Raw genomic sequence first — 18,070 nt, 5'->3', positions numbered from 1 at the left:
ACATGGCAGGGTTCATCAAGTTGGAGAGGATAAAGTTTGCCTTGCGAGGGTCTGTGCAGGGGTTCTCCAGGCGGCGTCAACCGTTCCTAGACTTTCTCGCGGAACGTTAGGTGGAGGTCAAGAGCAGCAGCAACCCAGGGAGGAGGTGGCTTGTTTTTATTATTGTAAGGGGCGTTTGCCCCATTTTTGTTCTTAGTTTGTTAGATAGTTTAATGTTTAGGGGTTTAAGTTGTTGGAGGGGATGGCGTAAGGCCTCCCTTTTTATTTTTCTTATGTATATTTTCTTTCCTTTTTGGAGTGTTTTGTAAAAATTTATTGTAAACCTTGAATAAACATTTTTTTGTTTTAAAAAGACAGACGTCCGAAAGTTTGGTTAAAAAAAGGTCTTATAGATGTCATAGAACATACAGTGCAGAAGGAGGCCATTCGACCCATTGAGTCTGCACCTACCCACTAAAGCCCTCACTTTTCCTGCACCTCTGTTAAAAATTAATGGAGAGCAAAATATAGTGCAAGTTATTACAAAGTTAAGAATTCAGTCATAATTGCTTCATCCTTTCAGACATTCAAGATGTCCGTTTGCTAGTAATTGTTTCCCTTTTCTGTACAGTGATGCAGTCAAGCCCATTAATAACTCAAAACGCAGCTTCCTATTTACCTGGTTTGTTCTCAGCATTCTGTTGAGGGCCGAGTGATGCAGTTTGCATAGCTTGGGTGCCAATGGACGCTGACTGAATTCCCTGTGTCCCAAGTGGAGCTGGCTGAATCCCTTGGGGGCCAATTGAAGTAGGCTGTAGCCCCTGGGCATTGATCGATGCAGGCTGGAGCCCCTGGATGTGACGTGCATGTGTGGTGTCCACAGTCATCAGCTGCATGGGGTTGAGATGGACAGTGGAGGCCACACCCACACCTGCCTGAGCTGCGATTGCTGCTGCAGACACAGAGCTTGGTGCTTGTGCTGAAACTGAGATGGAGATTGAATATTAGTCTTAAAAAGAAACAACTAACTTATTCAGAGGCTTGTGTTTTTACAAAGAGGTGTAGAATCATAGAATGCTACAGTGCAGAAGGCCAATCAGCCTGTTGTGCCTATGTTGGCTCTTTGAAAACACTCACCAATTCAGTCCTGCACCATGATTTTTCTCCATAACGCTGCAAATCAATTCGTGGTAAGCGTATATTAATTAGTTATGTAAAAATCATAAAAATGGCCCAGTCCTTGCTCTTAGTTGTCAACATGGACAAAGTCAAAGCTTTCCCTTGTGCACAAAAGCAGCAACAATTATAAGATGCTTTTTTTTTTACTAGTTATGATTTCATTGCCCAACATGCAGCTGCCTGCCCCATCACCCTGCCCACTGTGCCAATTATGGACGCATAAAATGGGTTTATAAACACCTCCAACACAATGGAACCTTCCTTTTATTTCCACCTCACTTGCCAAACAGATGTGGACTTGTAAAATCAAATGAAATGAATAAACACCAGTAAACAAGTTCAGAGAGAGTGCATAAAACTCACTAAAGTGTGAAAGGAAATGGCAGCTTGAGATTGCAGAAATAAGTCATTTTAAAATCAGCAAGTTTGACATGCTATTTGTCCCTCTGCTATATTTACCTTTTGGAGCAATTAGCCATGTTGATTAACTGTGACTGGTACTAGGGACTAATGACCAAATTATGCCATGGTTCCAGTCACGAGGCGAGTGATGGTTCTGAACAGGCAAACAAAGTCGTCATTTTTGTCACTGTGTCCAAGAAAATATGGAATGATGGTTGAATTTCTTTCAATTGCTAAATTTAGTAGGAAGAAATTCCACATTACATCCTGCGAGCAATCTATCTCAATCTTTGCTTGTTAAGAGCTGATGGCTTTATTAAAAGGGATTTCCGTTGTATTAATTCAGGTTAAAGTTCAGCTACAGAAAGGGAAAATAAAGCAGAATTAGCAACTCCCAATCCTCAAAGAAAAAGTGTTTGGTCGGTTTTCAAAACTTAAATGTGCAAGGACACAACACCTGCCTGGGTAAAACTACCACATCCTTCCTCGGTCTCCTTCAACCGCTGTGTGTAAAGTGACTCTTGTAGCCATATAAAATGGCTGACTCCCGATTAGAATGGTCAAACCCCGATTTAAAATGGCGAATGGAAGAGGCTGATGGGAAAATCAGCCAACAGGACTCAAACAGACAGCTGCACGTAAAACAGTGTATTCGCCTCTGGGGAAGTCAGTCCAGACCGATACCTGCAGCCATCAACATCACAACACCCCAGCCATCTGCATAGTAATCAGCCATCCCCGGGAACAATTGCTACAAATTAGCAACTCAAAGCCGACCCAGACCTTTCGGCGCCAGCAGGGACTGACACAAAGAAAGGTAAACAACCATCCCTCGATCAAGGAATTGCTCCAGTATTGGAGCATATCGAACCAAGTGATTGGGACCAAGCCCAATCACTTGGAACCAGGCACAAGGTCCGCCCCGAGAGGCGGGAAGCCCCTGGGGACGATAAGAATAGGGGCCAAGTTCAACTCGACCCTTCTTCTCCTCTCCGCACCCTTCGAGACCTTTGCTGAAAAAGAACGTAAGTTTTACTCCAACGATCGCTACCAGATAGACACTCCTGCCTATCAACCTGTACCAGCTTTTGAATCCCGCAGGCTCAGAACCCATTCGAAAGACCATTCGTTTCCCTGACCTGGTGGGCCATTTCCAAAGTTAAGTATTGGCCTGTTAGTGGTAGGTAGTAGTTTAGAAGTAGAATTATTGTATAAGTATTAATTGCTGTATATAATAAATGAGCGTTGATTTAACTCTTACTAAGCGGCGTGTTGCATTATTAATCATTACTCGGACTTGAACCACATGGCGGTATCAGAAAGAGACCTGGTGACTCATGAGCAAAGGTGACAGAATTAGAGCAAATAAACTAAGGCTAAAATGAGCAACACTCTAAACGGTTATTCAAATAATAATTTTGATGACATTAATTGATTTACAAGGTCTTCAGATAACATTTAGCACATGCCAAACTTAGTTCACATCCAAAATGTTTAGGCTATTACAATCTAAAACAAATATTTTAAAAATACAAAATGCACATAAAATTGCCTTAATTTAAAGCATTGAAATATTTTTGAATAGCAGCACAAGTCAAAGAAAAGAGACAGTCTCGGGTTTAATAAAAGCAAAATACTGCGGATGCTGGAATCTGGAGCAAAAGCAGACTGCTGGAAAAACTCAGGTCTGGCAGCATTTGCAGAAATAGAAAAGAGTTACAAAGTTTTGAGTCCACAGAACTCCATTTTAGGATAAGGGGGTAGCAGATTTAAAACAGAGATGAGGAGAAATGACGTCTCTCAAAGGATCGTGAATCTGTGGAACTCACTACTGCACAGAGCAGGGGATGCCGGGACATTGAGTAAACTTGAGGAGTTAGACAGAATTTTAATTCATAAAGGGTTGAAGGGTTATGTCTTATTAGCATGGAGGGACTCGAAGCCCCCAAAATCTGGGGTTTGGGTTAGCGACATGGCTGGGTTTCTCAGACTTGAGAAAATTAAGTTCACCCTGAGAGGATCAATGGTATTGTTCGTCCAGAGGTGGTAACCGTTTATCGACTCCTTCGGAGAAAACTAAACTGTTAGCAGATTCAATACGGGGGGGGGGGGGGGGGGGGGAAAGAGAGAGAAAGAGAGATTGGCCATGATCGTATTGAATGTTGAAGCAGGCTCGAGGGGCTGAATTGCCTACTCCTGGCTCCTAGTTCTTTTGTTCTTCAGAACTAAAGGATTATATACTGTACAATAGGGGGTGGAACAGCTGGAACAGAGATTAGTGGGAGCTGGGAGAGATGCAACAAAGATGTAGCAAGACTACATCTCCATAGGACTAGACTGTGACCTCCATTTTAAGCTTTTTCTAAAATTCCAATCTTTGCAAAACCCTTCCCTCCCTCTCCTGCCCATCTGTCACTTCTTAAGTTTTGCTACATCTTTGTTACAATCTCTCCATTTCCCGCTAATCACTATTCCACCTCCTCTTATACAGCATATAATCCAGCACATTTTTCCCTCTCTAGTTCTGAACAAGGGTCATGTGGACTCAAAACATTAACTCTCTTTACTCTCCCTACGAATGCAGCCAAACCGGAGTCTTTTCAGCTTTCTCTGTTTTAGTCTCAGTTTTAACATCACTTCATCTGTTAGGGGATTACTCACCAGAGCTGCCCTTCAGGGACCTCTCCTGATTACTCCCCAGTCACCCCAGCTAGATCACAAGCAGATTTGCCTGTCTAGCGAGAACAAAATTCAGGGATGACGTGCCTGACAAGGTGAACAGCCACTTGCGCAAATTAAAAATTTATTTAACATGCAGTATTTTTAAACTGTGATTTAAATATACACAATATATTTTTGACAATAGAATTTATTCAGTTTTATGTCATTTCCCAGGGTTTACTGGAGATGCAAGAACATGAGTATATAGTCTCGCCCACACTGAAAATGACTTTACAAAGAAATGCTGTAAACTTAAGATAACAGGATCTCCATTAACAAGGAGGGTGCAACATTGTCCATGAAGGGCAGTACACTTGTCACAAACTGGAATCTCACACGTAAAATATTACAACAGTCTTATCTCGACTGCAACTCTGAATCTATACTGAATTGCAATTGTACTTTTCTATAAAACAGCGAAAGACATCAAGCAATTTTCCCACATAATTATGAAAAAAAATTACAATATTGTTTCATTACAATGGCAAGTGGGAAGGGGTTTTATTCACTTCAGGAGAATAATGCAAAGATCACAGGCAAAATCTTCAAAACAGTTGTTGGATGTACAAGCTAATTATTGTGAAATTGAAATTACACATGAACACTAATTGTTGTATAATTATAAAACACCTCTCCATAGTGATATATTACTGCAGGAAACTAGGTCAGATAAATCAATCATGCAGACTTTCAAAAAGAACCTTGCTTCTAAATTGAAAGATATTGTAAATTTACAATCTAGTAAGTGTTGCTATCTTTTTAAGTGGATTTTGTTGTCTTTGTGAGGTCAATACAGTATAGCTTCAAGCATGCCCATTTATGAGGGGAATTCATGTCATTGAAAACTACTGAAAAAACTGAATTAAAATCTTAATGACGCACTCTCGCATTTTCTTAAGCGTTTACCCAGCTATCAACTTCCAGCAATACAAAAGCAAAATACTGGGGATGCTGGAAATCTGAAATATAAACAGAAAATCCTGGAAATTCTCGGCAAGTAAGGCAGCAACCGTTGAGAAAGAAACAGAGTTAACATAGAAACATGAAACAGGAGTAGTAGTAGGCCATTTGGCCCTTCGAGCCTGCTCCCCACATTCAATATGATCATGGCTGATCATCCAATGCAGTAACCTGTTCCCATTATTCCCCCCCCCACACACACAGATATCCGTTGATCCTTTTAGCCCCAAGACCTATATCTAACTACTTCTTGAAAACATAGAACGTTCTGGCCTCAACTACTTACGAAGTAGTGAATTCCACAGACTCACCTCTCTGCGTGAGGAAATTTCCCCTCATCTCAATCCTAAATGGTCTACCTCATATCCTTAGACTATGATCCCTGGTTCTGGACACCCCCACCATTGGGAACATCCTTACCGTATCTACCCTGTCTGGTCCTGTTAGAATTTTACAGGTTTCTATAGAACATAGGAACAGGAGTAGGCCATTGAGCCCCTTGAGCCTGTCCTTCCATTTAATGAGATCTGGGGCGAAATTATCCGGTATCGGCTCGATGTCCGCCGACTGGCGCCCAAAACGGCGCAAATCAGTCGGGCATCGCGCCGCCCCAAACGTGCGGAATGCTCCGCATCTTGGGGGGCCGAGCCCCAACCTTAAGGGGCTAGGCCCGCGCCGGACGAATTTCCGTCCCGACAGCTGGCGGAAAAGGCCTTTGGTGCCCCGCCAGCTGGTGCGGAAATGACATCTCCACGCAGCGCATGCGCGGGAGCGTTAGCGGCCGCTGACGGTATTCCCGCGCATGCGCAGTGGAGGGAGTCTCTTCCGCCTCTGCCATGGTGGAGACCGTGGCGAAGGCGGAAGGAAAAGAGTGCCCCCACTGCACAGGCCCGCCCGCGGATCGGTGGGCCCCGATCTCGGGCCAGGCCACCGTGGGGGCACCCCCCGGGGCCAGATCGCCCCGCGCCCCCCCCAGGACCCCGGAGCCCGCCCACGCCGCCTTGTCCCGCCGGTAAGGTAGGTGGTTTAATCTACGCCGGCGGGACAGGCATTTTAGCAGCGGGACTTCGGCCCATCCAGGCCGGAGAATCGCGCGGGGGGGCCTGCCAACCGGCGTGGCCCGATTCCCGCCCCTGCCGAATATCCGGTGGAGGAGGATTCGGCAACCGGCGGGGGCAGGATTCACACCAGCCCCCGGCGATTCTCCGACCTGCTCCGACCTGGCCGGGGGGGGGGGGGGGGGGGGGGGGGGGGGGGGGGGGGTCGGAGAATCTCGCCCCTGATGCCTAGCTCCACATACCGGCCGCTGGCCCATATCCCTTAATATCTTTGCTTAATAAAATATATCTATCTTGGATTTAAATTTAACAACTGATCTAGCTTCAACTGCTGTTTGTGGGAGTGAGTTCTAAACCTCTACTACCCTTTGAGTGAAGAAGTGCTTCCAACATCTCTCCTGAACCATCTAGCCCCAATTTTTAGACTATGCTCCCTAGTTTTAGAATCTCCAACCAGTGGAGATCTACCCTTTCTTTCTCTGTTAAAATCTTAAATACTTTGGTCAGATCACCTTCTAAATTCTAGCGAAAACAGGCCTAATTTGTGTAATCTCTCCTGGTAATTTAACCCCTGTAGTCCAGGTTATCATTTTAGTAAACCTACATTGCACTCCCTCCAAGGCCAAAATATCCTTCCTAAGGTGTGGTGCCCAGAACTGCTCACAGTACCCAAAGTGGGGTCTAACCAGTGTTTTGCATAGCTGCAGCATAACCTCTCTTTATACTCCAATCCTCTAGAGATTCCATTAGACTTTTGGATTATTTTCTGCACTTGTTCGTGGCATTTTAAGGAGCTATGCACCTGAACAACCCCCCCAACCCCCCCCCCCCCTCCCTCCCCCCCCCCCCCCTCCCCAGTCTCTTTGGACATCCACTGTACCTAATCTCTTTCCAGTTAGAAAGTACTCTGCTCCATCCTTTTTTGGTCCAAAATGGATAACCCACGAGGTCCCCCCTCATTCTTCTGAACTCCAGCGAACATAATCCTAACCGACTCAGTCTCTCCTCATGCATCAGTCCAGCCATCCCAGGAATCAATTTAGTAAACCTTCTCTGCACTCCCTCAGGTCTATCACATTTCATCAGAACTGGTCATCGACTTGAAACATTAATTTTGTTTTTTCTCTCCACAGTTGCTGCATGACCTGCATATTTCCAACCATTTGTTTTTGTTTAAATTCACAAAATGCCCCGACAGCTCTTTGTTTTACATGTATTCTTATCTGGTCACTGCAGTAAAAACACCAATGAATGAATACAGTATATCCATACCTGGGTATTGCCGTATAGTGGACACTGTGCTAGTTATTGGGGTAAAGGTGTGCGCCACTGTTTGGTAGCCAGGGATTGCAGCTGATGGTGGGTAAGCTGGCAGATAATACTGGAACTGCACAGGTACTTGCCTGGATGCAGGGGAAAAGGAATGAGAACAGTGAATTAACCTTAATTAGCAGCAACTCCAAGCAGGTTTCACAATTCAAACTAGGACTAGACCGTTGAACTTTTGAATTGAACTTCTATATAGGTTTCAGTACCTCCACTTGCTTCACTTTGGAGGTAGATAAGATTCTTGTTAGGCAAGGGAACCAGAGGTTATCGGGGTAGATGGAAATGCAGAACTTGAAACACAAACAGTTCAGCCATGATCTTATCAAAGTGGCAGACTAGGGTCGAGGGGCCGAATGGCCTATTTCAGCTCCTATTTCAGATGTTCGTAAATCAAATCTGTCGCCGATCCAAGTTGCCAGCTGAGACAATAAAGATTTGTTGTATTGTCTGGTGTGGTGGAAGTGGGATGGGCGAGTTCACTACTACCCTCAGCCACATTTTACAACAGGGTCACTGGATAGTATTCAGGAACGCAAACCACGGTGGACTTTTGCCCCTTCGTACTACACTGAAGTGTCACTCGGGTCAGATATCACCCGACACGTGTGCATGGGAATAAGTTAGCACCCTGGAGGATTGGCATCGGGGACAGAAGGAGAAAACAAGGAGGAAAATCTAGACAGTCGAATGCAATGAGAATGCTGGACATGCAGCCACAAAATAGTTGCTTGTGCTTCTAACCTACCTACTGAAACACTGAAGAGTATCATTCGGCCTGACAGCTTACCTGTTCTCAGTTCGTGTTTCCATAGTAACAGGGTTAGGCGAGGCCCTATGACCCGGTATGGAGATCAGGTTGCCCCTTTCTGTTGTATAGTCAGGTTGGATCCGTGGGGAAGTGTGCGTTATTGGCTGAGGAACAACCTTTGCTGCAACACAACACAAGATGATGTACATTAGAGATTGCATTCCCTTCTGCTTGTGCTAGTTTTCCAAGGTTACCGCGACTCTTCCAAAGTTACAGCAGATGAACAAGCAAACTTACACGTGCATCCCATCAAACCAACCCTCGATCCAAATTAAGAAATGGCAATGAGTTCCTGCTCAACATACCTCGAAAGGGATTTTCAGTGCAACATTCTGCGCACAGTTCTGGTCATCACATTACAGGAAGCATGTGTTTGCACTGGAGCAATATGAAGATTTATGAGGATATTGCCAGGAATTGAGAATTCTAGACATGGGGAAAGATTGGCTAGGCTGGGGTTGTTTTCCTTGACAGGCCATGGAGAGATTTAGTGATACAGGGTCTAGATAGAGTGCATAGGAAGGGCATTTTTCCCTTTGAGGGAATTATTAGGAGGTATAGATTTAAAGTAAATGACAACAGATTAGAGGGGAGTTGTGAACTTGTTTCATTGAGGGGGTGCTGGAGATCAGTCCAAAGATATATGGAATATGTGGATTGGCCATGCTAAGTTGCCCCTTAGTGTCCAGGGATGTGCAGGTTATTTATGGGGTTGCAGGGATAGGGCAGGATGGAGCAGGTGGACATGGGTAGAGACTCATTTGAAGGGTCAGTGCAGACTCAATGGGCCAAATGGACTCCTGCTGCACTGTAGGGCTTCTATGATCTGGAACTCACTGCCTGGAAGGATGGCAGAAAGATAAACCCATATTTATCCACTTGATATGCCGTAACAGACAGGGGTATGGACCACGAGCTGGAAGGTGGGAATAGACTTGATGAAAGCAAATTACTGCGAAAAAAAGCAAATTACTGCAAATGCTGGAATCTGAAACCAAAAAGAAAATGCTGGAAAATCTCAGCAGGTCCAGCAGCATCTGTAGGGAGAGAAAAGAGCTAACGTTTCGAGTCCAGATGAGCCTTTGTCAAAGCTAAAAGACATAGAAAGTGGAAAATATTTATACTGTGGGGTGAGGGAATGAAAGATGAGTCATAGCCACATAAACCAAGGGAACAGGGTGCTAATAGCCACAGAAACCAGAGGAAACTACACCAACCTTGGATTCTGTGGCTATTAGCACCCTGTTCCCTTGGTTTATGTGGCTATGACTCATCTTTCATTCCCTCACCCCACAGTATGAATATTTTCCACTTTCTAAGTCTTTTAACTTTGACAAAGGGTCATCTGGACTCGAAATGTTAGCTCTTTTCTCTCCCTACAGATGCTGCCAGACCTGCTGAGATTTTCCAGCATATCCCCTTGGGAATAGACTTGATGGTTCTTTTTCAGTCGTCAGAGACACGATGGCTGAATGGTATGTTTCGGTGCCATAAACTTTCTATGTTTCCAAACTTCCTTTCTCATATGCGAAGTAGTCAATTTTAACCTGCAATTGTACTTGGTCCTGTTATAGGATCACAAACCAATACAGTAGGATTATTCTAGGGAATTAATGAATACAATTCCTACTGAATGGGTGAGAGAAGATTGCGAGAGGCTCATCAGAACATTACTCCTCCACTTCTCCCTGGAGGCAGAGCTCTGTCAATACAAAGCACCCAGAATTCTGAACAGAAACCTCAAGTTTACATGTGAATGGTTTATATGTCTGCATGCAAACCCAGGCTCGATGAGGTCAGGGTTTGCTTCAATATTGCACTTTGCGTTTAATTTGGCAATTGGACCACTTGCTTTCACTCACCGACAGGAATAGTTGAAGTGGTGACTACAGGGGCATGCGGTGTGTGGGAGGCCATTGTCATGTTAACAATTGTACTGCTCGTCACTTGAGCATGGGAAACACCACCTGGAAAGGAAGAGAAGGGATTGTGAATCGAGAAAATATTAAGAAAGTTAGCAGGCAACCAATCACACCTATTCCCAAATAAGACAAACTCTTAGAGCAATAAAGACTAGATCCAGTTTGAAAGGTAGACACACGAGAAATGACAGCCTTTTCCCAACTTTCGTTTTATCGTATGGAAGTCAGGTTTTAAAAATACCGATGGGCTGGATTTTGATTTTCTTGGATTCATTGTCCCCTTATTATAACATTTCACAGACTTTGCTTTTTCTGTTGCAAACTCAAAATATATTACGCATTGCAAAGGTAAAGACATTGCAGAAAATCAGCTAAACATTATTCTAGCCATTTAACTGTGTTTCACAAAAGACTTTCCCAAGATCAGAGAAGAATCAATGCTTACACTCTCCTTTCACAATTAAATCCAGCTACTTTAAAAAAAAGTGTTAATGATAAGTTATCCAGCATTGATGTGCAGCATAAACACAGAATGCAAGTACTAAAAATCAAATTAAAATAGACAATGCTCAATATGAATAAGTCAACCACTAGGTCGAATTAATGCCTTCATTGAGATTATCGTCTTTCCTATCTAGTGTCTAACTTGAGGCTCGTCAGCATTCCATTCGCACTTTGTGACAGCTTCAAGGTCAAGGTTACAACCTGTGTGGCTGCACCTGGATTTTATCACTGGCAATTGGCTACACTAATCTTAATTTGCTCCATAACCCAAAATGAACTGACTGAAATCAGAAACTGTTCAAATAACACTCATTCCATTTTAAGTCATCTGTAAAGTCTTGAAGCAGACCATTATACTGGAACCAGGCATATGTTTTGAAGTTCCAATAACCTATGTCCTCACTAGCCACTTCATGACTTGATAAAAGGTCATTGATACCATTTAAAAAATATATATATATTTATTCAAATTTTCAACAATTTTCAACAAAACACTCCCAACCAGAAAAAAAAAGAATAACGCACAAAACAAGCAAAAATTGTACATGAGATTTCCACCAAAATACAATAACCCCCATTTAACAAATAAACACGCCAGTAAGGAAAAACACCCCACTCTAACCTAAGCCAAACAGATAAACCAAATGCCCCTCCCCCCCTGGGTTGCTGCTGTTGACCTCCACCTAACGTTCCACAAGAAAGTCCAGGAACGGCTGACACCGCCTGGCGAACCCCTGCACAGACCCTCGTATGACAAACTTTATCCTTTCCAGCTTGATGACCCCTGCCATATCGTTAATCCAAGCTTCCATGCTTGGGGACTTCGCATCCCTCCACATTAGTAGGATCCTTCGCCAGGCTACCAGGGACGCAAAGGCCAGAACTCCAGCCTCTTTCGGCCCCAGGCACGCCCGGCTCGTCCGATATCCCAAATAATGCTATCCCCCAGCTTGGCTTGACCTGGGTGCTCACAACTTTGGACATAGCCCTCGCAAAGCACCTCCAGAACCAGGCACATCCAGAACATATGGGCATGATTTGCTGGGCTCCCCGAACATCTCAAACATCTGTCCTCCACCCCCAAAAACCTACTCATCCTCGCCCCTGTCATATGCGCCCTATGGACAACTTTGAACTGTATTAGTCTGAGCCTGGCGCAAGAGGAGGAAGAATTAACCCTACTCAGGGCATCAGCCACAGATCTTCATCCAGCTCCTCCTCCCATTTACCCTTTAACTCCTCCACCGAGGCCTCCACCGCCTCCTGCAGCTCCCGAAAGATCGCCAAGACCTTGCCTTCTCCCACCCATACACCCGAAATCACCCTGTCCCGAATCCTTCGTGCAGGGAGCAGCGGAAATTCACTCACATGCCGTCTCACAAACGCCCTCACTTGCATGTACCTAAAAGCATTCCTGAGAGGTAACCCAAATTTATCCTCCAGCGCCCCTGGGCTCGTAAAAGTCCCATCGATGAATAGGTCCCCCATTCTTTTAATCCCAGCCCGATGCCAGCTCAGAAACCCCCCATCCATCCTACCCGGAACGAACCTATGTTTCTCTCGTATCGGGGACCAGACCGAGGCCCCCATGGCGCCTCCACTGCCCCCAGATCTTCAGAGTCGCCGCCACCACCGGACTCGTGGTGTACCTGGTTGGTGGAAGTGGCAATGGTGCCATCACCAGTGCCCCCAGACACGTACCCACACAAGACACCACCTCTAGCCTCTTACACGCCGCCCCCTCTCCCTCCATTACCCACTTACGGATCACCACCACATTAGCTGCCCAATAATAGCCACATAGATTTGGCAGCTCCAGCACCCCCCTGTCCCTGCTACGCTCCAAAAACACCCTCTTCATCCTCGGGGTCTTATTCGCCCATACGAATCTCATAATACTCCTGCTTACCCGTTTAAAAAAAGCCTTGGGGATTAGGATGGGTAGGCACTGGAACACAAACAGGAACCTCGGGAGGACCGTCACCGTAACCGACTGCACCCTATCCGCCAGGGAAAGTGGCAGCATATCCCATCTCTTGAAGTCCTCCTCCATCTGCTCCACCAACCGTGTCAAATTGAGCTTGTGCAGGGCCCCTCATTGATACCATTAACTGACACGTGGGATGTTTCCGGTGGCGGTTGCAGGGCTCCCACCCGAGAATTGATTTTTCGGAGTTTTGATGCCTCGTCCCAGAAGCAACTTTTGATTAAACAAGGGTAGGAAGGCACAGAGAAGAGAGATGTCCAAATCTCAAAGAAAAACGGCCGTGAAAAAGAGGGCTAATGAGGTCCACCGGTGGGTGGAAAGGTCGGCTCAGAAACTGGAAGGAAGGCGGAGGCTAGTGCGCCGGGTGAGGCCGCACTGCTCACGGCAGAAAGGATGACCGAGGCGATGGCCGTGGTACTTGAAAAACAGTTTACAAAACACATGGAAGCGATGAGGACGGTGATGGTGCACGGTATTGAAAGTGCTGGTGGAGGAGGCAATTGCACCGGGGAGGGCGGCGGTATCGAGTGCAGCAGCTGAGTTGCGGGAGCAGGGTGAGACATTGAAGGAAGTGGAAGAGGCACTATCGCAACACAGTTATCAACTCACGTCGATGGGGAAGGAGCTGCAGAGGGCAATAGAGACCAACAAGGATTTGCGAACCAAAATGGAAGACGTGGAAAACAGATCCAGGCGGCAGAATCTGAGGATCATGGGTCTGCCCGAAGGGGTGGAAGGCCCGAGGTCGACGGTGTATTTTGCCACGATGTTATCGGAGCTATTGGGGGAGGGGGAAGATCCCTCTCAATATGAACTGGATCGGGCTCATAGGTCGTGGAGGCCTATACCAAAGGCGAGTGAGCCGCCAAGAGTAGTGACTGCTTGTTTCTGTAGGTACCACGTGAAGGAGAAGGTCCTGTGCTGGGCAAAGCAGAAGGTGCAGTGGACTGGAGTTGGTATACGCATATACCAGGACTTTACAGTGGAGTTGGTGAGGAGGCGGGCGGCCTTCAGCCGAGTGAAGATGGAACTGTATAACAGCAAGGTGCGGTACGGCATAGTGGAACAACCTAAGTTGAGGGTGACTTACAAGTCCAAAGACTTTTATTTTGAGACAGTGGAAGCGGTGGAGGTGTTTGTGAAGGCAGAAGGGCGGTGGCAGAACTGAGAAATGGGACTTTGGACTGGTCTTGTACTGAGGTTAGGGGGTTGGTAGGAGAGTATGTAGCTTTATCTTTTCACTGCATGTTGTTGTATGTACTAAATGAGTCGGCACTGTCTATTTGGACAAGGTAAGAGTTGGGACTTTCCTTTGCAATGATGGTTCTTTGGGGCATGTGTGTTTATGCTGGGGTTGTGTTTTCAAGGGACCGATACTGGGTGAGGTGTTTTCGAGAGGAAGTGGAGGGGAGGAGTCTGGGGGGGGGTGTTTACAATTCATGTGTATCATTCATTGTACATTTTCAGGGATTGGATGGCCTTGAATATTAGTGGGTGGGGGGACAGGGGGACGGACTATCTAGGTTAATATTAACCATGGGCGATTCCTGATCCCTTTTCTGGGTTTTCTTTATTTGATGCTTATATTGTCATGCGGGCTGTTGTGAGGGGGTTGGTGGGAGGATGGAATTGTTGTTGTTAATAAGGGATTTGACATTGTGTCCATTACTGTTTACTGGTTAGGGCAAATTTTGAAGAAAATGTGAAAAAGGAGAATAAAAACACTTAAAAAAATTTAAAAAAACTGACACGTGGGATTCTTTCCTGGGGGTTATAAATGATCTTTGCATAGTTATTGAGAAGCAGTGTCACGAATTACCCAACACCACAACAACCTGCATCGATATAACAACGTCAATCTCAAGGGGCTTCACGTGTGTTAAAAAGCAAATTTGACACCATGTCAGGTAAACAGATATTAGGGCAGATTACCAAAAACCTTGTGAAAGTAGCAAGCTTCCAAGGAGTGAATTAGGGGAAAGAGAGGTGTAGGGAGGGAATTTCAGAGTTTAAGGTCCAGGCAGCTGAAGACGCAGCCAATAACAGTGGAACTGGGGGACTCAAGAGGCCAGAATTAGATGAGTGCAGTTATCTTGTTTATGGGTTGGAGCAGTATAGAGAGATAGGAGAGAGCAGGGGTATAGAGGGATTTTAAAACAAGGATGGAAATTTTAAAATTAAGGTGCTGCTTAACTGGGAGCCAGAGCCAGTGTAGATCAGCAAGCTCATGGGTCCAAGTAAAGGCATGGGCAATAGAGTTTAGATAACCTCAATTTACAGAGGGTAGAATGAGTAGACCAGCCAGGAGTGCTTAGGAATAGTCAAATCTCGAAGTACCAACGATATAGAAGAGGCTTCAGCAAATGAGTTGAGGCAGGGCAGAGTCAGGTAATGTTACCCAAGGTTGGAATGGGACATTTTAGTGATAGCGCAGAGATAAGGTAGCTCAGAAATAAGGTAGCTCATCTCAGCATGAAACACAAAGAAAAAGTTTATTTTTTTTTTTTTAATTGCAAAGGAGAAGGACTGAGTTAGTGGTAAGAGAATGGAATTTGGAGTGACATCGAAACCAAAAGCTTTGGTCTTCCCAATATTGAATTGGAGGAAATTTCTACTCATCTAGTACTGAATGCAGGATAAGCAGTCTGATGATTTACAAATAATAGAGGGATCGAGAGGGGTGGTGGGGAGATGGAGCTGGTTGTCAGCATATAATTGGAAAATTATAAGGGGCTGTTTAGCACTAAGGGGCTGTTTAGCACAGGGCTAAAATCGCTGGCTTTGAAAGCAGACCAGGCCAGCAGCACGGTTCAATTCCCGTACCAGCCTCCCTGAACAGGCGCCGGAATGTACTAGGGGCTTTTCACAGTAACTTCATTTGAAGCCTACTTGTGACAATAAGTGATTTTCATTTCATTTTAAATGATCCTTACTTTTCAGAAGATATCGCCAAGAGGAATGTTGATGAAAATAGGAGGGGAGCCTAGGATAGACTTGTGGGGGATGCCAGACGTAATGGTTCAAAAGTTGAAGGAGGACCATTGCAGATGACTCTCTGGCTACAATTAGATATGAATAGAGCCAGGGTAGTGCAGTCCCACCCAAGTGGACTACAGCAGAAAGGCATTGGAGGAGGATGCTATGGTCAAACGTTTCAAAGGGTGAAAGGCCAGGAAGGATGAGGATAGATAATTTACCTTAGTCACAGTCACACGGGATGCTATTTGTGATTTTGAGAAGAGCTCTAAATAAATTTAGAGTACCCAATCCACTTTTTCCAATAAAGGGGCAATTTAGCATGGCCAATCACCTCGTCGGCACATCTTTGGGTTGTGGGAGCAAACACGGGGAGAATGTGCAAACTCCACACAGACAGTGACCCAGAGCTGGGATCGAACCTGGGGCGTCAGCACCGTGAGGCAACAGGGCTAACCCACTGCGCCACCGTGCTGCCCTTAAGAGCTGTTTCAGTACTGCAACAGTGCACACAAACCTAGTTGAGGACTTCAATAGAATTGAGGCCAAGGAAACTCAATCCGAAAAAATGTGATGGAAGGTATTAGCAAGTAGCTGAACTTTTATTGTTTAGTCAACTCACCCAAGAGGTTACTTTTTAAAATGTGCCTAGAGATGCTTTGCTTTGGGCCTGTGAAGATTTGAAAGTTTGAATCTTGATTTGATTTGAAAGGTAGTAACTACCTTAAAATGTCTCAATACGTGACTTATTAAAAGACACGGTGTGACTGTCACTGAGGTGGAGTACTTACCACTCTCCTGCACATCTTATCTTAGGTACCTTTATTTTAAAGAGCAATCAACTGCTATTGGTCAGTCTAAAATTAAATCGAGAGCAAATGCATAAATACATTGAGATTTTTTTCAGAAACCAGGTACTCACCCTGACCTGTGGTAGAGGGGATTGAATTTGTGGAGAGTATGGGTGCCACAGTAGCAGCAGCAACCGGTGTCCCGGTACTGAACATTGTTTTCTGTTGAAAGAGAAGCGCCTGGTTGGTATTGGAGGCCGACAACATTACAAGCTCCAGTTTCAATTTGCTATTTTCCACTGGCTGACTAACAACAGGAAGGGAGTCATCTTGAGATAAACACAAAATATTTCACAAGCTATGAAACAAGAATTCCAAGCCAGCTCAACCACATCTTTCATTTGCAGGGATTGACTGTTGCCAGCTGCAGCATCGAGGTAGTGTTGTTGCTGCTCACTGGCCACAGCAGGTGCGGCTGAAGGACATCTGCTTCGAACAGCAAAATCAATGTTTTCCAGTATTGCTGATCTGTATAAGCCTTCCATTCCATTCGGAATGCAATCAATGATGGTTGAAGAGCCACAAATGATAAGTTAAGAACGACCCTGGTGCTGCAGGATCTGCCCTACAAATAAGCACAGGGAAACCCCTGTATTTGAGAGAACTAAAGTCAATATTCATAGGCGTACACAGCAGAGCAGGGACCCATTCAGTCTTTGTGCCTGTGCCAGTTCTTTGAGAGATCTATCCAATTTGTTCTGCTTCTTACTCTTTCACTACAGCCCTACAAAGGTTTCCCATTTGGAAAGGTATCGGGGAATTGTTTCAGGAAAGTGGTCATCAGCTTACGCACAATGAACTAGGCATCCACTCCAAATTAAACGCACAAAGCTCTCAGAAGAGTTATACCTTAAATGCATGAGGTCTTAAAATATTTATAATTTAAAACATTTATAATCATCTCACTTGCTAACAAACAAGAACTTGGTTTAAAGGTACTTAAGTGACTTAATGATTTGAGGACAAGGCATTAAAATCAGTGCACTCTCAGACTTCTGGTTAAATTACAAATGAATTGACTCTAAAGTAGTGATTGCCCATTTTACAAAAACATCCCATTTCTGGAACAATACATCTAACTTGGGTCAAAGTGGAAGAGTTTCATGGGGAAATGGGCGAGTGTGAAGGTGCGGGTAGAGGGGATAGGGATTATTCCTGGTAGCAGCTTGTGCAACAAAGCGATATAGAAGGAACTCTTTACCTGTGTTATGTGAAGCTGTGGTTTCTGGGCAGCCACTGCAGGGTGGGACGGTAATGTGATTCGAGCTGTTGTATCTCTGGCTTGCTGAGTGCGTTGGATGCTAATCGTAGCAGCGGATGGGTGAGGCTGAATGGTCAGTGCTGGTCTACAAAAGGGGATGGGATGGAGAAAAATAACAAATTAGGCAACAGAT

General features: G+C 45.0%; 1 protein-coding gene across 7 annotated transcripts in view; it reads right to left on the bottom strand.

Moving 5' to 3' along the window:
* Positions 1-18,070, bottom strand: part of LOC140390027 (histone deacetylase complex subunit SAP130-like) — a 91,536-nt gene that overhangs the window by 38,167 nt on the left and 35,299 nt on the right. For all 7 annotated transcript variants that reach the window (XM_072474862.1, XM_072474863.1, XM_072474867.1 and 4 more), the window contains 6 exons: positions 17,878-18,022; positions 16,748-16,838; positions 10,299-10,403; positions 8,416-8,557; positions 7,572-7,702; positions 659-964 (listed from right to left, as the gene is read on the bottom strand). In XM_072474862.1, the coding sequence (XP_072330963.1) occupies positions 659-964; positions 7,572-7,702; positions 8,416-8,557; positions 10,299-10,403; positions 16,748-16,838; positions 17,878-18,022 (920 nt within the window). The remainder of the gene's footprint in view (positions 1-658; positions 965-7,571; positions 7,703-8,415; positions 8,558-10,298; positions 10,404-16,747; positions 16,839-17,877; positions 18,023-18,070) is intronic.

Source organism: Scyliorhinus torazame, chromosome 14, assembly GCF_047496885.1.
Source record: "Scyliorhinus torazame isolate Kashiwa2021f chromosome 14, sScyTor2.1, whole genome shotgun sequence".
Lineage (NCBI taxonomy): Eukaryota > Metazoa > Chordata > Chondrichthyes > Carcharhiniformes > Scyliorhinidae > Scyliorhinus > Scyliorhinus torazame.
The sequence above is the reverse complement of the archived record's forward strand: the minus strand, read 5'-3'. Positions and strand labels throughout refer to the sequence as shown.